Below are 20,731 nucleotides of genomic sequence, written 5' to 3'. Positions count from 1 at the left end.
AGAGGCAGTCTTGATGATGGAGTTGAGTTATTGTTTAACAGAGTTGTTTTTGTGAACACGTGTTGTGTTTATGCCGACATGCTAAAGTAGCAATCAGCTGTTTTAAGATGGCAGTCTTAGTCTTCTGATTCTTCATGACAGGCAGTTGTTAAAAATGGTGGTTTATTGATATGTAACATGTAAATATTGTAAATAAAATTAGTGTACGCAACTGGCAGCATTTTGTGTGCATCTCTGTGAGTACATCATTCCACCTGCATTACCAAACTCGTGCAGAACAACTGTCCTTCTCGCGAGGGATATAGTTGAGCAGTACATAAGGCTGCCAACATCTCTACTTAGGAACTAATGGCCGGTTTACACGTAGACAGTGTTTAGTACAGTAGTAAGTGGTAAGTTCCTACTTAACTCATGTAGGCCAGTTTAAACATAAGACAGCGTTAAGTACAGTGACCAGTGGCAATTTGTCACTCAAGTCAGTTGATTCAGTCATTCTTGCGTCGTCAACCAGATCAGAGATAAGATGATCGGCCATCACCAGCGAGTAAAACTTGTGAGTGACGTTATTCGTTGCGTGTTAGATGACATTTTAGAGGAAATTGAGCATTAGGTGACCAAAATTAAGAGTGAAAACGGATAACCAGAGGGATTTATATCGGAACGAGTACAATTCTTTTTAAATAATTGGCCGAGGAGGTTCGACAGGAATATTTGTTAATAGCCAGGCTGAGCAGCTCAGACAGTAGAGCTCTGGCCTTCTGACCCCAACTTGGCAGGTTCAATTCTGGCTCAGTCTGGTGGTATTTGAAGGTGCTCAAATACATCAGCCTCATGTCGGTAGATTTATTGGCACGTAAAAAAACTCCTTCGGGACAGTCCAGTGGTATTTGAAGGTGCTCAAATACATCAGCGCCATGTCGGTAGATTTACTGGCACGTAAGAAAACTCTTGCAAGACAGTCTGGTGGTATTTGAAGGTGCTCAAATACGTCAGGCCTCATGTCTGTAGATTTACTGGCACGTAAAAAACTGCTGTGGGACAAAATTCTGGCACCTCGGCTCTCTGCAAACTGCAAAAGCAGTTGCTGGGACATAAAGGGAATAACATATTTTATTTGTTAACCTTGCAAATGTCAGAAGTAACATTTAATGTGTTACTGCATAAAGTTGAACCTTTGATACGAAAGAGAGCTATCATGCGCAGTGCATTTTAGTATTCCAAAGCTACTCGTGAACGTATTCACTAGAGAATTTTAGTGTGTTACAGAGGCTTGCAGACTGAACGCTGAAAGGCATAACGGTCTATAATGATGATGTATGTATCTTATGTACTTGTAGCCATTGTTCTCAGCAATTGGAAGGAACGATTGAAAGAAAAACGAACTCGCAGGGATGATCAACTCCGTAATTTCACCCACAACTTATGAACTTCAATAAATAGTGCCTGTTCGGACATGGTAAGTAGTAAGTACAGTGCTTCCCCCACTACTCCGATGGGTGCGCGCACCGCTTGTGAGAAGTCTACTTGAAAGGAAAAATAGATTGGATTCTATTCCACTTGACTAAATTGTTACTTAATCGTTTACTTACCACTTGCCACTAAAGTCGCTGTTCACACGCTGCAAGTCACTTAAAATTAAGTTTAAAATTTAATTACTACTAAATTACTGTCTGCGTGTAAACAGGCCTTAAGGCCATAGGATGGAGCTGGGAAGCCAGTCATTTGAGGACAAGCAAAGGGGGTCTGGGGGAATAAGCCCCCAGGTTAGAAGCTGCGATGTGGTGTTAGGGCTCTTGCTTCCTGTGGAAACACCATTGGTCTGTACTGGTTAGGGTAGGGCCTGGACAAGACCACTGTGATATTATTGTACCCAGGTTGGTAATAGAATCTCGTTATTGTGATTGACAGGAATGGTGCTGCATGCAACTTTACATTGGCCAATAGGAATGGAAGTTACTACTTCAGAAAAGGAAAATGGTGCATATCTCTCTTATTTATGTTATAAAAGTATCTCTCTTCTTTATGTTATAAAAGTAAATGTATTTTTGGGGGTGGGATAGTAGGTTCCTGGACATCATGAAGAACACATCTCTTCTCTGATACTCTTTCCAAGTAAGATTTCATTCATCTGTACTCTCTAGAATGTTACAAACATAAGGTAGTACGGGATAAATTTTTACCCTTTTTTTTTTCTGGCATTAAAGACGCACTAGATTTTTGCTATAAAAATTGGGATTAATAAGTGCATCTATTACATGCACAAATACTTGCACAGAGAAAATACTTGTTCAGTTCAGAGTGACTGGCTGAGAAAGAATTGGTCCTGTCATGTCCATGTAAACGATGAAAAACTTCAAAGTCCATGGTATATATAACAATAATCTGATGGTAAATTTAGTCGGAGAGACCGAGAAGGAAATTAGAAAAAGAACACATATAATAGGACACATTGACTGGTCATTGTGCGACGAGGGAACAACAGAAATAGGAAACACGGAAACACAAAAGGACAAGGACAATCTCCACATCCTTACACACCACACTGCTGTCTTCAAATAGACTCGCTCTCTGGTCATAAATCCCAGTTCTTCTACATCCATCTCTTCTCAGCCCTTGACGAGCTTGTTTCTGCTTCCCAGCTTCATTACAAGGGCAAGCATCAACACTCGTTAAACCATCCTGACAGACCTTCCTTCTTGATGTGGGATAAGTGCAGAATAAGAAGAAAGACAAATAAGTATAGGAGAAGGGAAGAGGTGATTATTGATTTAAGAGGAAGTACAACTAGCCAACCATCCTCTATATAACACTGATCCTTCTCTGTCTCTCCGACTAAATTTACCATCACACTATTGTTAAATTTACCATGGACTTTTAAAAATGAAGATATCGGCCAAAGGAAGACAAGGATCATGAAGGGCATGAAAATGAAAGACTCTCTAGACCTCGAATGCTCTAATACTTTTGGGGTCAGAAAAGAACAGGAGTTGACCAAGGAAGGTCATATAGGGTAGATGAAAGTGAGGAGCCTGGTATAAGTAAGTGAAAGCAATGCAAGGACTAGCTAAGGGTGCCATGATTGCCAACACACGCTCCCAAGTTTAGAGCCCCTGGGACCCCTTTCAGTCACCTCTTACAACAACAAACAGGGGATACCGTTGGTGTTATTCTACCGCCCCCACCCACAGGGGGTAGGGAAGAAACATAAGACAAAGATAAACACAGGTGGTAAGAGAATAGGAACAAATGACAACACAAAAGGAGAAAAGGATCACAGTGGGATAATAATATGATTACAGGAAAGGAACAAATGAGAGTCAGATCAAGTCAGAGAAAAAGAGAGGGAAATAACAAAGGAATTGTTACAAATTTCATTGACAGCTGTCTGTTACAAAATAAAATGTTAATTAGGTCAGCCTAATCAATACTTGTATACTCATGATGATACCATTATAAATGGTCCGCTATTGGACATTATAAATTTTCCAGCTAACTCATTCCTGGTTGCGAGCGTTTCGCCTCCATGTGCTAAGTTGGCCTCATCAGTTGGTACTTAGCACACCCACCAAGACGCATGGCTAGTGCATACCGTGGAGGCCATTGTGTAGGCTACTTGGAGCCACCGGCAGTGCCAATGCACTATGAGAGACTTTTGTCTCATTATCATGGCCAAGTACTCATGATGAGTTCCAATTGGTCAGTACATGTTTCTGCTTGCTTCAGGCCATCATCATCTGACAAACAATGGTAAAGGATAAGCATTCTTTGGGGGATAGTGGGTTTGAATCCCACTGTCGGCAGCCCTGAAGATGGTTTTGCGTGGTTTCCCATTTTCACACCTGGCAAATGCTGGGGTTATACCTTCATTAAGGCCATGTCCGCTTCTTTCCTACTCCTAGCCCTATCCTGTCCCATCGTCGCCAAAAGACCTATCTGTGTCGGTGCGACATAAAACAACCTGCAAAAAAAATAGCATATATAAAATGATTCACCTTTCTTAGGAATTCTTAAAATTGAAGTTTCTTAAATAAGAATGTCATGTTAAAACACTGTCATGAATTTGGTGATGAGTCCATGATGGTCGTGGTGGTGATTATTGTTTTAAGAGGAAGTACAACTAGGCAACCATCCTCTATATAACACTAATCAGAGAGAAAAAATGGAAGGGGTCCGACACAAAATGAAGGTATCGGCCAAAGGAAGACAAGGGCCACGAAGGGCGTGAAAATGAAAGACACCCTAGACCTTCATACGTAATACCGCCAGGGTCGGAAAAGAACAAGAGTTGACCAAGATAGGTCGGATAGGATAGATGAAAGTGAGGAGCCTGGCACAAGTAAGTGGAAGCAATACCAGGACTCAGCTAAGGGCCCCATGGTCACTAACCCACGCTCCATAGTTCAGAGCCCCTGGGGCCCCTTTTAGTTGCCTGTTACTACAGGCAGGGGATACCGTGGGTGTTATTCCACCGCCCACACCCACAGGGGGAGATGAGTCCATGAATTCTCGGTTGTATTATTATTAACATAAAAGGAGGTATGTACATTTGCATGTAGTTTGATGTTAAGGAATGTTTGTTGTTCATGGAATGGGGCTGAAAACATAGGAAATCCTTAAAAATTAGTGCTTCTTGTTGAACGTTCTATTTGAAACACAGTGTTTCTTTGGATGTGTTGGACATATTACACTTTTTGAAACAGAGCATAGACGTTGGTTTGATTGAATTCTTCAAATAGAAGTGAATACTTCTAAATTGAGATATTGAGAAATGTAGATATTAACTATGATGTGGTCAATGTATTGTTGACTTGACAAAACAGATTCTTGATTTGGATGATATGTATTCTTGTAAGAAACTGGATATTTTATCTTCTGGTGTTCTACCATTATGACCCAAATTGCTCAAACGGATGAGTTTAGAAAGCAGATGAATGCCTGAAAAATGCAAAAGACCTGAGAGTGAGAATAAACTTTTAGATGCTAGAGAAATTTACTTTAAAACATAGATTGAAAACTCACTCCGAAGTTGGGCCCACTGGAGTACGAGTCGTCCACAGCTCGTGAATGTGTGCCAGTTTGTGGTGGTGGTGGTGGTGGTGGTGGTGGTGATTACTGTTTTAAGAGGAAGTACAACTGGGCAACCATGCTCTATATAACACTAATCAGAGAAAAAAAATGGAAAGGATCCGACACTTCGAAAAATGAAGGTATCTGCCAAAGGAAGACAAGAGCCGTGAAAGGCATGAAAATGAAAGACTCCCTAGGCCTCCATACGTAATACCGTCGGGGTCGGAAAAGAACAAGAGTTGACCAAGGGAGGTCTGATAGGATAGATGAAAGTGAGGAGCCTGGCACAAGTAAGTGGAAGCAATGCCAGGACTCAGCTAAGGGCCCTGTGGTCGCCAACCCATGCTCCGAAGTTCAGAGCCCCTGGGGCCCCTTTCAGCCGCCTCTTACGACAGGCAGGGGATACCGTGGGTGTTATTCTACCGCCCCCACCCACAGCGGAAGTGTGACAGTTTGAGTGCTACTGTTGTCAAGTTTTGAATTGCCTTTATTGGAATGAGAGGGGGTAGGAAAGGTGTCAAGCAGGTTGCACCATTAATGGGGCTGACTTGTGAAGTATCAATCTTACCCTTTTTGAAACACTTATCAGAAATTAATTGTATGATATTGTTTAGCATGTTCTTAGCAGTGTCATTGATGCCATTCAGATTAAGAGATAGGTTGTGAACTGATCTATGTGAATGTATATGTTCTCCAATAAGCTGAAGCAGGTTCCCTTTTGTGAAATGTGTAAAACTTCCAGGTCCTGTTCTGTTGTAGTGAATTCATGATTAAAATCTATCATATGTTGGCCCATCACAAATATTATTTTGTATCTAATTGCCTTTGAATGCTCAACATAGCATGAACTGGTATTAAAATTTCTTCATGTTTGCTCCACATAACTTGCAGGACATTTATAACAATTTAGCCTATAGTCCGCGAATTTAAATATAATATTATGTTAGGCTGTGCATTTAAAATGACTGTGGTGTTTATAAGGACATTGTAATGTAAAAATCCCAGACTTATATTTGAGCCAGTACGGTATCCCGAGACCTCCCATGCTTTGATGGTGGTGGTGATTATTATTTTAAGACCAAGTTCAACTAGCCAGCCATCCTCTAAATAACACCAATCAGAAAGAATTAATGGAATCCGACAATTCGAAAAATGAAGATATCGGCCAAAGAATAACAAGGGCCATGAAGGGTGTGAAAATGAAAGACTGCCTAGCTCTCAAATGCTCAAATAATGTTGGGGTCAGAAAAGGACAAGATTTAACCAAGGGAGGTCGGACAGGGTAGATGAAAGTGAGGAACCTGACTCAAGTAAGGGGAAGCAGTGCCAGGACTCAGCTCAGGGCCCCGTGGTCGCCAACCCACGCTCGTGGGTGGAGATCCCCTGGAGCCTCTTTTAGTGGTGGTGGTGATTATTGTTTTAAGAGGAAGTACAACTAGGCAACCATCTTCTATATAACACTAATCAGAGAGAAAAATGGAAAGGGTCATACACTTCAAAAAAGGATGGTATCGGCCAAAGTAAGACTGGGGCCATGAAGGTCATGAAAATGAAAGCCTCCCTAGCCCTCGCAAACCTAATAGCGTCGGAGTCAGAAAAGAACAAGAGTTCACCGAGAGAGGTTGGATAGGATAGATGAAAGTGAGGAGTCTGACACAAGTAAGTGGAAGCAGTGCCAGGACTCAGCTCAGGGCCCCGTGGTCGCAACCCACGCTCCCAAATTCAGAGCGCTTGGGGCCTCCTTTAGTTGCCTTTTACAACAGGCAGGGGATACCATGGGTGTTATTCTACCACCCCTACCCACAGGGGAAAAGACAGGGGATACCATGGGTGTTATTCTACTTCTCCCACCAACAGGGGCACCTACAACAGGCAGGGGGATACTGTGGGTGTTATTCTACCACAGGGGGGACGGGGGGTGAGACAGCATGCTGGGGAGTGCTTTTCTACTGATGACTCTAATTGGAGGCTGACATCATTGTGATCAGCTGAAAGGACAGTAGTTGTGGTGGTGGTGGTGGTGATTGTTGTTTTGATGATGATGCTTGTTGTTTTAAGGAGCCTAACATCGAAGGTCATCACCCCCAAGAGATTGTTGTTTTAAGAGGAAATGCAACTAGGCAACCTTCCTCTATATAATCAGAGGGAAAAATGGAAGGGATTCGACACTTCGAAAAATGAAGGTGAAGAACAAGAGGTGACCAAGGGAGGTCGGATAGGATAGATGAAATTTAGGAGCCTGGCACAAGTATGTGGAAGCAGTGCCAGGACTCAGCTGAGGGCCCCGTGTTCACCTACCCATGCTCGCAAGTTGAGAGCCCCTGTTGCCCCTTTTAGTTGCCTTTTACGACAGGCAAGGGATGCCATAGGTTTAATTCTACCGCCCCCACCCACAGGGATTGGCCAGAGAAAGACAAGGACCACAAAGGGCATGAAGATTAAAGACTCCCTAGGCCTTGCATCTCTAATGTTGTCGTGGTTGGAAAAGAATAAGAGGGAAAAATGGAATGGATCCGAAACTTCGAAAAATGAAGGTGAAGAACAAGAGTTGTCCAAGGGAGGTCGGATAGGATAGATGAAATTGAGGAGCCTGGCACAAGTAAGTGGAGGCAGTACAGCTTGAAGGTGGTGGTGATTATTGTTTTAAGATAAAGTGCAATGAGGCAACCATACTCTATTAACATTAATTTGAGGGGGGAAATGGAAGGGATCCAGCACTTCCAAAAATGAAGGTATCGGCCCAAGAAAGATAAGGGTCATGAAGGGCATAAAAATTAAAGATTCCATGGGCCTCAGTAACCTAATACCGTTGGGTTCAGAAAAGAACAAGAGTTGACCAAGGGAGTTCGGATAGGTTAGATGAAAGTGAGGAACCTGGCACAAGTAAGTTGAAGCAATGCTAGGACTCTGCTAAGGCCCCCTTGGTTGCCGACCTATGCTCCCAAGATAAGAGCCTCTAGGGCTGAAAATGAAAGTGGTCCAACCCTTCAAAAAATGAAGGTAGTGGCAATAGAAATGGAAGGGTGACAATGGGCATGAAAATGAGTCTTTGTAGACCTTGCGAACTTAATCCTATCGAGATCAGTATAAAACAAGAGTTTTCCAAAAGAGGTTGCATAGAATAATTGACAAATAAATGCCAGACTCTGCTATGTAGTTGTGGTGGTGATTATTGTTTTGAAAGCAAGTACAGCTAGGCAGTCATCCTCTATTAACGTTGATCGGAGAAAAAATGGAAGAGGTCCGACACTTCAAAGAATGAAGGTATCGGCAAAAGAAAGGAAAAGGCTAAGAAGACCATGAAAATGGACGACACCCTAGGCCTGACAAACCTAATACAGTTGGGATTAGAAAGGAACAAGAGTTGAACAAGGGAGGTCACATGGTAAAGATGAAAATGTTGAGCCTGACGCAAGTAGGTGGAATCTATGCCAGACTCAACAAGGGGAACCGTGGCTGCCAACCCACACTCCCAAGTTGAGAGTGCCTGGTGCACCACCTCATGTCGATTTTTATGACGGGCTGGTGATAACATCGATGTATTCTACTAAACCCACCCACAGGTTTCCATGAGCGGTGGTGAGAAACGAATTTGTTCTTAAACTTTAAGCAACCATCTGCTCTGTCCCACATTTCTTTTTGATGTTTTTGAATCAAAAATACAATTAATTAATGGCACTTTCTCTTCTATTTTTTTCCAGATGTTGAAACGTTTTGTCCACTATTTGAAAGAAGACCATTGTATTCCCTTTTACTGGGACAGAGAATTCAATTTGTTGAGTGCAATAGAACCAGAAAAGATTATAAACATTGGAGGTAAAATTGCTGACATGGTGGAAGATATTGAACAGAACCTGCCAGAAAATCCCTGCATTGTGGAAAACTATTTTTAATGCTACCAAAAGTCATTTGAAATAATGAACTGTTATGTTTGCCAATTATTATTCTCTTAATTTGGTAATATAAGGACAAATACAATTTTACTGTACAATTAACAGTTCTTCATAAAGCACTCATTGTTGGGCTTCATTTGAATGTATATTCCAATATCTACTCACTTCTCAGGCAGAGAGGGGAAAAAGTTAAATTTTGTAGGATGTTTTTAAAGAAAGTTCTGGTTTTCAGAATTAGGATCCTTTAATTTTTCTTCATCGGTTTATTCCAGTATATCCCTACTCAATGTAAGGCATGGATGTACAGATTTATAATAGAGGGCTTTTGAGGTGAATGTAGTAATGTATCACAGGTACAATGTTAATAATGTAGGTGTTGTTTCATAAATCACGGCAACCATATTATTAATATCGTATGGCTTGCGGAGTGTCCTCGTGCAGGTTTTTAAACTTACAGCTGTAGACAACCTGCACGTCTGCTAGGATGGTGCTCTGTCTGTGATGAAGAATTAATGTGAAGATGGCATACACACCCAGTCCTCAATCCTCAGGAATGAACCAGGGAAGATTAAAATCTCCCAATCCAGCTGGGAACCGAACTTGGGACCACTTGGACCACTAACCATGTAGCCATGAAGCCTTACACATCTTCCAATAAAGGTGAAGCAGCAAAAATCCTCTATATGTAAGTGAAGGCCACTAATGCTTCTCAGAGCTAATGAAAAGATTCAGTAGAAAAATTCATTGTTTCATTATGCATAAAATTAATTTAAGAGTACATTAAATGCAGGATTTGTCAGTTGTAGTCATCATCATCATCATCAGTGACCCACTCCGGTCGCCTAGGTGTGGTTAACAAGCCTTCTCCACTCCTTTCTGTCCTTCCACTTTTTCTACTCCATTACTTCCGCCACATCCAATCCAGCTTCTCTAATGTCCTTCCATATCTGATCCATCCACATTCTTCTCGGTATTCCAACTGGTCTTTTTCCCTTAACTTCTCTTTCCGATTCCCTTCTTGCTACCCTTTCCTTTCCCATTCTGTTTACATGTCCGAACCATCTCAGTCTTGCTTTCTGTATGTTCTGTACCAACGGTTCTATATTTAGCTCTTCTCTGATTTTAATATTTTGAATTCTATCTCTTCTCGTCTTTTTAACCGATGTTCTTAAAAAACTCATTTCTACTGCTTGGATCTTACTATCTTGTCTCTTATTAGTTACCAGCGTTTCTAATATGTATGTTACAATTGGTATGAAATACTGTTTATATAGGCCTAATATTAATTTTGTTCTCTTGGGTACTTTGTCATCCCATAAAAGCTCTCTGACTTGATGATAAAATGTTGAACCTTTACTTAGTCTGTTATTAATTTCAGGGTTGATTTCATTACTTCCATTAATAATGCTACCCAGATATATAAACTGTTCTACATTCTCTATCTGTTCTCCGTCTATATTCACTTGGCTTCTCTTTTTCCCTTTTCCGCAGTGCATGACTACAGTTTTCTTTTTACTTTTTTTTTGCTATGGGCTTTACGTCGCACCGACACATATAGGTCTTATGGCGACGATGGGATAGGAAAGGGCTAGGAGTTGGAAGGAAGCGGCCGTGGCCTTAATTAAGGTACAGCCCCAGCATTTGCCTGGTGTGAAAATGGGAAACCACGGAAAACCATTTTCAGGGCTGCCGATAGTGGGATTCGAACCTACTATCTCCCGGATGCAAGCTCACAGCCGTGCGCCTCTATGCGCACGGCCAACTCGCCCGGTTTTCTTTTTACTAATTACCATTGCAAACTCCTTCAGATTTCCATTCCAAATGTCCAGTCTCCTTTATACTGCCTTTTCTCCCTTTCCCCAAATCACCACATCATCTGCAAATACCAAAGTTGTAGTAATTCCATTTATTATACCATCTCCTTCGCAGAGCCTCCGTGGCTCAGACGGCAGCGCGTCGGCCTCTCACCGCTGGATACCGTGGTTCAAATCCCAGTCGCTCTGTGTGAGATTTGTGCTGGACAAAGCGGAGGCAGGACAGGTTTTTCTCCGGGTACTCCGGTTTTCCCTGTCATCTTTCATTCCAGCAACACTCTCCATCCTCATTTCATAGCATCTATCATTCATTAATAAATCACTTTGGCAGTGGCGACCCCATCGTACTAACAGCCTATACCTGCTTCATTCATTACATCCCTGACCCGGTCAATGACTGGAAAACAGGCTGTAGGTTTTCATTTTCATTTTTTTTCATACCATCTCCTTCATGATGAAATTGGTTCAGATAGATAGAACATCTTGAGTCCACTTCTGCACCTCCGTTAACTTATGTGACAACCAGCTTGCACAAATCTTGCACATCTGCAGTCCTGTTGTTACAAAATGTGTAATACTGACTACATAGAAATTTTGTGTGGATAATTTTGTACAGACCATCGTCTGTCTTCCATTAAGAACTGTTCAATAATGGTCACTGATACTTCGAGTGGGATGTCCTCTGCATGACGGTCAACAATTTGCTACACGTCCACATTTCAAGGCCTCAACTCAATGTGGAAGTGTTCTATATAGTAAAACATTGCCACTCCAAAGCTTCTCTTAGCTCTACATGACATTTCTGCCAGGAGAAACTGCTATTTTCATGCATGACCCCTGTTATACTTTACTTGCATCCATCCTGGAGCATGGCCAGTAGCACATAAATAATTTTGTGCTCTGTTACCTAGCCACCAGTGCTGGCAGATGGCATTCAGTAGAGAATGGTACATGTTTTCAAACTTATGAACTGGACTTGCCGTCTATACCATGGTTGCCACCCCTTGTAAAACTATGCAAAAAAAAGTAATATGTCACCTTTGGGCCTTATCATCATAAATTCTTCAGTCAGCAAGGTGGGTGCAGGTATGTAAAAGCGTCTTTGAGTTTGTCCTGTCCATCCACCCAGCTGATGTTCTATTTTTTGCTGCCAATTTACATCGTGTGGCATGGTCTTTTAAAATTTGCTTTTCCCAACCACCATGAGGCCTGCCTCTGGGCCTCTTACGAATGAAGTTCCTTTTATACTATGCTCTTGGGACTCTATGTGGAACCATCCTTCTCATGTACCCATACCATCCCAATCTGCTTAATTCTAAGGATTCCAACAGGCTCTTGTCCAATCCAAGTTGTTACAAGATATTCTCATTCCTTATTTTGTCTCTCGTCTTTTGAAGACAAGACCAGAGGAACTTCATTTCGGTAACTTGTAGATGACTTTTTGCAGGTCCAGTCAAAGTTGTTCCTTCCAGTCCATACGTTAGAATTGGTACAAGATATATTTTGTACAGTGTGATCATTGAAGCTTGGGTAAATGTCATCACAATGTAGTTGATGAATGGAGTGATAGAATTTTGATGACGGTTGTATTCTGTTGCTTGTTTCTTGGTTTATGCTATTATCAGAAGAAATGAAGCTCCCTTAACATTTAAAGTATTAATAATAATAATAATAATAATAATAATAATAATAATAATAATAATAATAATAATAATAATAATAATAATAATAATAAATCATCTTTATTTTGCACTCACGGGTGGATTGCTTCAGGATTTTGGCTGATGACCAGTCCAGTTTTTCCAAATTCATCTTGCCAAAGATCTAGTTTAGCTTCAACTTCGGCTTGTATCTAGCCCCATAGCACAACATCATCAGTAAATACGAACAAGCACGTTTGTTGGCCGATACTTCTTTTTCACTGCTTTTATAGATAGACAGATTCTTGTTGGACTCCAGTCATGGTTTCAAAACAACTTGACCTGCCTCCTTGAATTTTCTCACTGCTCTTTGTTTCTCAGTATAGTTGTTTAACTCAAATTTATAATCTCATCTGGCACTTCTTTACCTCCCAGACATTCCCATATGTATTTACATGGTACATGATCATATGCTTTCTCAATAACCAAGAATACAACTATAACTGTTCTATTCCTATCCCAATATTTTTCAAAGAGCATTCTTGTCATAGAAAATGAGGTCTAGGGTTGATATACCTGGTCTAAATCCATGTTGTCCATCTCCATAGCGTAATGGTTTGCACTATTAGCTGCCGTCCTCAGAGGCCTGGGTTCAATTCCTGGTACTTCCAGAGATTTAAGAATGGCAGGAGGGCTGGTATGTGGTAAAAATGGTACATGCAGCTCCCCTCCATTGGGGGTGTGCCAGAAAAAAGCTGAACCACCTCAGGATGAGGACACGAGTTTTCCTCAAATCCATCTCGTTCTTCCTAATGTTTAGGTTAAACAAATTTTCTGATTTTTCTCTCCAGGATCGACTTGTATATTTTTAATCCATGAGATAGAAGGGTTGTACCTCTATAGTTATTACACTTCTTTTGGTCATCTTTCTTAAATAGCGGAATGACCACACCTTGCCTACAGTCACTGGGGATTTCATTTTCTTCCGTCCAGCTCCCTGGCTAAATGGTTAGCATGCTGGCAGAGGGTTCCGGGTTTGATTCCCGGCCGGATTGGGGATTTTAACCTTCATTTTTTACTTCCGATGGCTTGGGGGCTGGGTGTCTGTGCCTTGTCCATCATTAGAATTTATCACAGGTAGAGCGTATATCAAGAGACCTGCACCAGCGTCGTCATCATCATATTCTTCCCAAATTTTATTTAGTACTCTGGACAACCATTGTATTCCAGGCTCTTCAAGTGCTTTGATCATGTCCACACTGAGCTCATCCAGTCCAGCAGACTTGTTTGTTTTTCATTTTACATATTGCTGTTTTCCTACATTATTGTTTATAGGGTTTGGAGGCTCATCTTGCAGGTCGTCAGTTGTATTACAGTTCAGTAAAGTGATTGAGATATTTACCTAACTTGTAATCCTCACTTTTTCAAAGTTGAATATAGTCACGCGAATATTCTTGACTTGACTTGACTTGGTGATATGACATCACATCTCGAAACTTAGAATACCAAACCATCAAATTTATAATTCAGTTGTCAGTTCCACAGGTCTCCAGCCAGCATTTGCACTCTGCATTTGTGCTAAGTTACCAAGACTTAACACAATGAATAATGCGCTTCCTGCTTACAAAACCGAAATTAATAAATAAAAATGAAAAATCCAGACAAATTAGAGTATTTCCAAAAAAGTGTGCAGATAAGAAAGTATGCATGTCCGCATAAATACTGATATATGGCAACCCTGATCTTAAGCCTATAACCCTCCCAGATAAGTTAAAAAATACTGCTTCTAAAATGTTTTTAAGGCAAATGAGAAAACTCAGCACTGAGGTGGTAAACAGTAAATTGGTTAACATAAATTAAAAAGTAAATTGTAGTGCACATTTGAAGTTGAGAAACAAGTTAAAAAAATCATTTTTCTTGTACTGTTGAATCTAGTACTTGACATTCCTGGTGATTCCTGGATACCAGGAAAGTTTTGCAATGTCCCAGGGCAAAACTGTGTTGGAGCAAATTCCCTTGCATTTTATATGTACTGAGCTTCACATTGCTTCAAGTTGTCACTTAAACTGCATGCTGCTGGCTATTACAAAACACTACCACTTTATCTGCTTGCATGATTGTGGAGCGAATCGTATGGCATTTGAAATAAAAATATAAATATGGTAATAAATATAAGTAAAGAATAGAGTGTATTAATGTATAAAGTTATGTATAAAATTGAAAATAGGTATTAATACTTTGTACCCTAGCACTTGATACCCCCAAGAACCCCATGGCGCTACAGCCCTTATAGACCAAGGGTCTGCTGCTTACCCAGAGGCCTGCAGATTACGAGGAGACACGCAGTGCAACAGATTCTCTCAGCCATTATTCCTGGCTTACTAAACCAGGGCTGGTATCTCACCATCGGATAGCTCCCCAGTTGTTGTCACTTAGACTGAGTGGACTTTGAACCAGCCTTCAGGCCTAGGTAAAAATCCCTGACTTTGTCAGGAATCAAACCCAGGGTCTCCAGGTAATAGGCAGGCTCTCGCTACCCCTGGACCGTGGAGCTGACTAGATACCTCCAAGATCCCTAGAAAAATGAAAAATTTCCAGAACTTCTCGAGGGAGTTTGGAACTCAGGAGCAAAACAGCATAAGTATTCAAATATAAACATTGTTTTCATCTGGTGGCAAACTTTTTTGAAGCATCACCTGATACCCATATAAATTCCTGCATTATAAATGGTGTATTAAAAGATGTTAAACGAATGAAACAAAAATGTCACAGTTGTGTTTCTTTTGCCATGTTGAGATGGGTCACCTTAAATCAGTCATACAATCAAGATTCATACCAGAGCAGTTACAGATAGTGACTGTCAAATTTCAAAAAGGGAAATCCATTACATTTTACCAGAGATGATCACCCTCAAAATAGGTCCTTTGCAAGGAGCTCCATTATTACCACATTTATATAATCTGGCTACAGATCACACTCCCTGACAGGTTTGAAATTGCAGCTCTTGAGCAAAACAACATAAGCATTTTTTACCTGGTGGGGAACGTTTTGTGAAAGCTGTATCATAGTGAAAGTGTCAACCCTGTATGTCATTCCATGCTGCTGGGGGTGCCTATACAAGGAGGTTCCACAGTCTACACTGCCCTCATGAGACTAAGCACTTAATTTCCCTGCTTTGTACTTGAAATTTATTGCTATGTTTGTCATAGAGTTATTTTTCAGCTGTACTAACTGTACTCAAAATTTTATTGTGAATTTTAGCATGATACTCTTGTCATTTCTCTACTTACGTCTTTCTCCACGATACTTGGGTGAAATAAAATGAATGACCAACCAAAGCCATGCCATTTACCATGAGCTCTCCGTTTATATTCTCCACTTTTTAACTATATGTGATAACCCTTTCAATGAATATTTTTTTATTAATGACTTATTTAGAAGCATGATAAATTGGAAGGCTTTGGTTTTGGTTCATGAATGAAATACACTATAATAAATCCTCGAATAATGTGGCCTCGGATACCATATGCAAACATTTTAATTTGACACCGTTTAGGCTGCTTATGCATTAGTTTCAACATTCTGTTCTATCTACCAGATGGCAGAGTAAACTGCATCTCTGTTGGTTGAATACAAAGTATGTCACAAGAGATCTTTTACTTGTTGACATGGATGTTGAATTAACTTTTTCCCCCCTTCAAAAATTCAACTACCAGACCTCTGCCAGGATTGAACTCACATTCTTAGGATCCTGAGGTCGACACATTACCACGGATCCACAGTTGGAACTTTATTACACTGTGCTTAGCAATAATATTGTATTTGATTTGTTCATTCATTTATATAAGAACAAAATGACACACAATTTGTATTCTATTAGTTTTCAAGAAGTTGGTAGAAGAATTTTGAAAATGGTATTGGTTTCTGTATTTGTCTTACCAGTTTTATTGTGTACATAGCATAATTTCTAGGGAGTAAGTTGATAAATTGCAAGTTAAATAATGTACAATCATCATCATCATCAACATCCCACTCCAGACACCCGGGTGTGGTTAACAAGCCTCCTCCACTCCTTTCTGTCCTTCCACTTTTCCTGCTCCATTACTTCTGCCACATACAATCCAGCTTCTCTAATGTACTTCCAAATCTCTCCCCTCCACATTCTTCTTGGTCTTCCAACTGGTCTCTTTCCCTTAACTTCTCTTTCCAATTCCCTTCTTGCTACCCGTTCCTTTCCCATTCTTTTTACATGTCCGAACCATCTCAGTCTTGCTTTCTGTATGTTCTGTACTAACGGTTCTATATTTAGCTCTTCTCTGATTTTAATATTTTGAATTCTTTCTCTTCTTGTCTTTTTAACCGATGTTCTTTCTTGTCTCGTATTAGTTACCAGCATTTCTAGTCCGTATGTTACAATTGGTATGAAATACTGTTTATATAATGTTAATTTCGTTCTCTTGTGTACTTTGTCATCCCATAAAAGCTCTCTGACTTGATGATAAAATGTTGTAATATACAATACCAGTAAATATTGCAAAGCAAGCAAAATCATGACAAAGTCAAATAAAAGCATATTTTCTATGTTTAAAATGTATACAAAAGCTGAAAATTATGGTATTAAAAATATGAAGAAATTCCCCTCAATAAATACTTCTACTAACCCATCAATCCAATCCTGTTGTGTTGTATTTATACATCAAATGGTAATTTATTAACCATAACATGAAGTTATTCAAGCTAAACAAGTAGACGGAGACCAGCCGTTTACCGGGTAAGTAAAACCACAGTAGTTGACATTACCCTCGTCTAAGAAGGAACAACTACAAAATAATGCAGACAAATTCCACACGCACATACACAGACATCGTCATAAGTGGGCTCTCTTCTCATTACTCCCAGTTATTTCAAACCTTTTTCTCCTCAGTCATCAACGAGCTCATGGCTCCTTCTCTACTTGGTTAGGTGGTGGTGGTGGTGGTCATTATTGTTTTAAGAGAAAGTATAACTGGGCAACCATCCTCTATAAACATTAACCGGAGAGAAAACAAAAGAGGTCCGTCACTTTGAAAAATGAAGATATTGAAACTAGAAAGGGAAGGGAAAAAGTGTAAGAGTGATCGAGATCATTGTTTTAAGAGGAAGTACACCTGAGCAAACATCCTCTATTGACCCAAATCAGAGATGGTGGTGGTGGTGGTGGTGATTATTGTTTTAAGAGGAAGTACACCTGAGCAAACATCCTCTATTAACCCAAATCAGTGGTGGTGGTGGTGATTATTGTTTTAAGAGGAAGTACAACTAGGCAACCATCCTGTATGCAACACTAATCAGAGAGAAAAGTGCATACCTGCCAACTTTCCCAATTTAGGTGGAAGACTCCCGATTTTCAACAGTTTTTCCCACCTCCCGATTATTCTATTATCTCTCCCGATTTTAGCTAATCCAGTGGCCAGAAGTCCTTCGCTTATTGGCCGCTTTCAAATAAAATATTGACGTTTATTAATACGAGAAATGTGCGCGAATGTGCGATGTTTATTGGAACCTGTATATCACGCCGCATTATGTCGATTGTCAATCTCTCGTTCACGCTTGCTGTGTTCGTGTTTGTTCACATCAGTCTAATCGATTGTAGAGAATGGTCACTAGATTTGTAGTCTTTTTTAGTAATTTAGTGATATAATTTCAAAGATAGCGACTACCGTAGTGACTTTTTTTTAAAAGAAATTTTAGGAGCCATTTGGATACAGTTCTTGCGAATTTTAATTCATTACTTGATAAAAATAGCATTGCGCTTAGCATAATTGCACAATATATTAATCTATGCATTTGCTAAGTAATGGTAAGACTGATTCACACGTGTGGAGCATGTGTTCATACTATTTTCGGAAGACTTATCAGAGACTGATCATCTTGCTCACATACTTCCTTCTGAGGGAATACAGATGTTACAGCCTCATATAGCAACATCCGCGTTTTGAGACAATAAGTATTATAACATATACTATACCTTTGCTGGTGGGACCTAGTGTTTACAGTGCACTATGTCTTCTGGTATGTGCTAGAGTAATTTTGTTACTTTCATTGATCTGTCTCAGCTTTATCCTTGGCTTTGACAAAATGAAAGTGACTGAGGTATGAGTGATGCTAGTAATGCCATTCCTTCTGCAGCCAGTCCCTGCTATGAATGGTGTGAAAATATTGCTCATAGGGTCGGTTGGTGCATGCATTTCAGTGGGCTAGGCAGACTGATATGTAATAGTAACTTCTGGCTCGGTGAGGAAAGCAACGGGAAACTACCTCGCTCCTCGTTTCCCTAGTACGCCTCTTCAGTGATGCCTAGGCAATCTATGACAGCTGATGGCGGAGCTGTTGAGGATCCAACCAGCCTTCGGGCTGAGGACTAAACATACATACATATTCCTGTATTGCGCAAGACGTATGAAATAGACAGTTTTACCAATCGTATTTCCTGATTTGCATATCAAAATTTCCTGAGTTTTGGTTTTGTAAAGTTGGCAGCAATGGTGGCTGGTGCAGAAAATCATGTGTGCTGTAACTCATCCTCACTCAAAAAATAAAAATATTTAGAAACGTACCGGTATGTGGTTTTCAAGAGGCCCTCCAATGAGTTTCCCACACTGAACAAACATGCAAACAACCCCAACACATATACACATTCTTCATATAAAACTATATAATTAAACATACAATGGCAAAATATTCACGAACTCAAACACTTGGTGTGAGCGCGCAAAAACAGAACTTCCCAAAGTTACCAACATCACTGAAATAAAATCAGCAACGTCGTAATGCAAAATTGCATGTTAAGTTTTTATAGTGACATTTATAAACTAGACATTTTAAATTAAAGAATATCACAATATCATGTCCTTATTTTGACAACATAAAAAGTACAATTTTTATAGTTCATCGATTTACAAATGTGGCTCTAGAATAGGCAAGTTGGTAGTATGCTATCCTCTTTGGTATTAAACAGCCTGGCAGTGTTATCGGACCTTTATGTTTTCTTATATATATAAATGATATGAGTAAAGGAGTGGAATCAGAGGTAAGGCTTTTTGCGGATGATGTTATTCTCTATAGAGTGATAAATAAGTTACAAGATTGTGAGCAACTGCAACGTGACGTCGAAAATATTGTGAGATGGACAGCAGGCAATGGTATGTTGATAAACGGGGCTAAAAGTCAGGTTGTGAGTTTCACAAATAAGAAAAGTCCTCTCAGTTTTAATTACTGCGTTGATGGGGTGAAAGTTCCTTTTGGGGATCATTGTAAGTATCTAGGTGTTAATATAAGAAAAGATCTTCACTGGGGTAATCACATAAATGGGATTGTAAATAAAGGGTACTGATCTCTGCACATGGTTATGAGGGTGTTTAGGGGTTGTAGTAAGGATGTAAAGGAGAGTGCATATAAGTCTCTGGTAAGACCCCAACTAGAGTATGGTTCCAGTGTATGGGACCCTCACCAGGATTACCTGATTCAAGAACTGGAAAAAATCCAAAGGAAAGCAGCTCGATTTGTTCTGGGTGATTTCCGACAAAAGAGTAGCGTTACAAAAAATGTTGCAATGTTTGGGTTGGGAAGAATTGAGAGAAAGAAGAAGAGTTGCTCGACTAAGTGGTATGTTCCGAGCCGTCAGCGGAGAGATGGCGTGGAATGACATTAGTAGACGAATAGGTTTGAATGGCGTTTATAAAAGTAGGAAAGATCACAATATGAAGATAAAGTTGGAATTCAAGAGGACAAACTGGGGCAAATATTCATTTATGGGAAGGGGAGTTAGGGATTGGAATAACTTACCAAGGGAGATGTTCAATAAATTTCCAATTTCTTTGAAATCATTTCGAAAAAGGCTAGGAAAGCAACAGATAGGGAATCTGCCACCTGGGCGACTGCCCTAAATGCAGATCAGTATTGATTGATTGATTGATTGATTGATTGATCGTACTGTACGGTTCGTTGTGTTCGAGGTTTCGTGTTCGGCGTCTGAAGTTTCTAGAACTTACTCCTGCGTTCGAGTGCTAGCTTGCGTGTGATTGTGCAGTGGTGGCATGAGTTCTGATAGTGGAGGTACTCGGGATTTTCATCCCGCGTCAAATAGTAATGTTGAACGGGAAGAAGAAGTGAAAATGGATACAACCGTGACTGATAGTTCTACTCCTACTCCTTCGTTGCAAACTTCGACCCAATGCAATACTAACCCTCCCCCTCCTGCTCCACCTCCTAATACTAGTGCATGTAATTTATACCCATTAAACCACCCAGGACCATATCTTGTTTTTGTTTCATCCAA

General features: G+C 40.2%; 1 protein-coding gene across 5 annotated transcripts in view; it reads left to right on the top strand.

The window, feature by feature from the left end:
* The window catches only part of LOC136878987 (cyclic GMP-AMP synthase-like receptor), a 121,109-nt gene extending 104,027 nt beyond the window's left edge, over positions 1 to 17,082 (top strand). For all 5 annotated transcript variants that reach the window (XM_067152651.2, XM_067152649.2, XM_067152650.2 and 2 more), the window contains one exon: positions 8,769 to 17,082. In XM_067152651.2, the coding sequence (XP_067008752.2) occupies positions 8,769 to 8,960 (192 nt within the window). In that variant the 3' untranslated portion in view covers positions 8,961 to 17,082. The remainder of the gene's footprint in view (positions 1 to 8,768) is intronic.
* The last annotated feature ends 3,649 nt before the right edge of the window (positions 17,083 to 20,731 follow it).

This window comes from Anabrus simplex, chromosome 8, assembly GCF_040414725.1.
Source record: "Anabrus simplex isolate iqAnaSimp1 chromosome 8, ASM4041472v1, whole genome shotgun sequence".
NCBI classification, from domain to species: Eukaryota; Metazoa; Arthropoda; class Insecta; order Orthoptera; family Tettigoniidae; genus Anabrus; species Anabrus simplex.
Note: the sequence above shows the minus strand (reverse complement) of the source record. Positions and strands in the feature narration are given on the sequence as shown.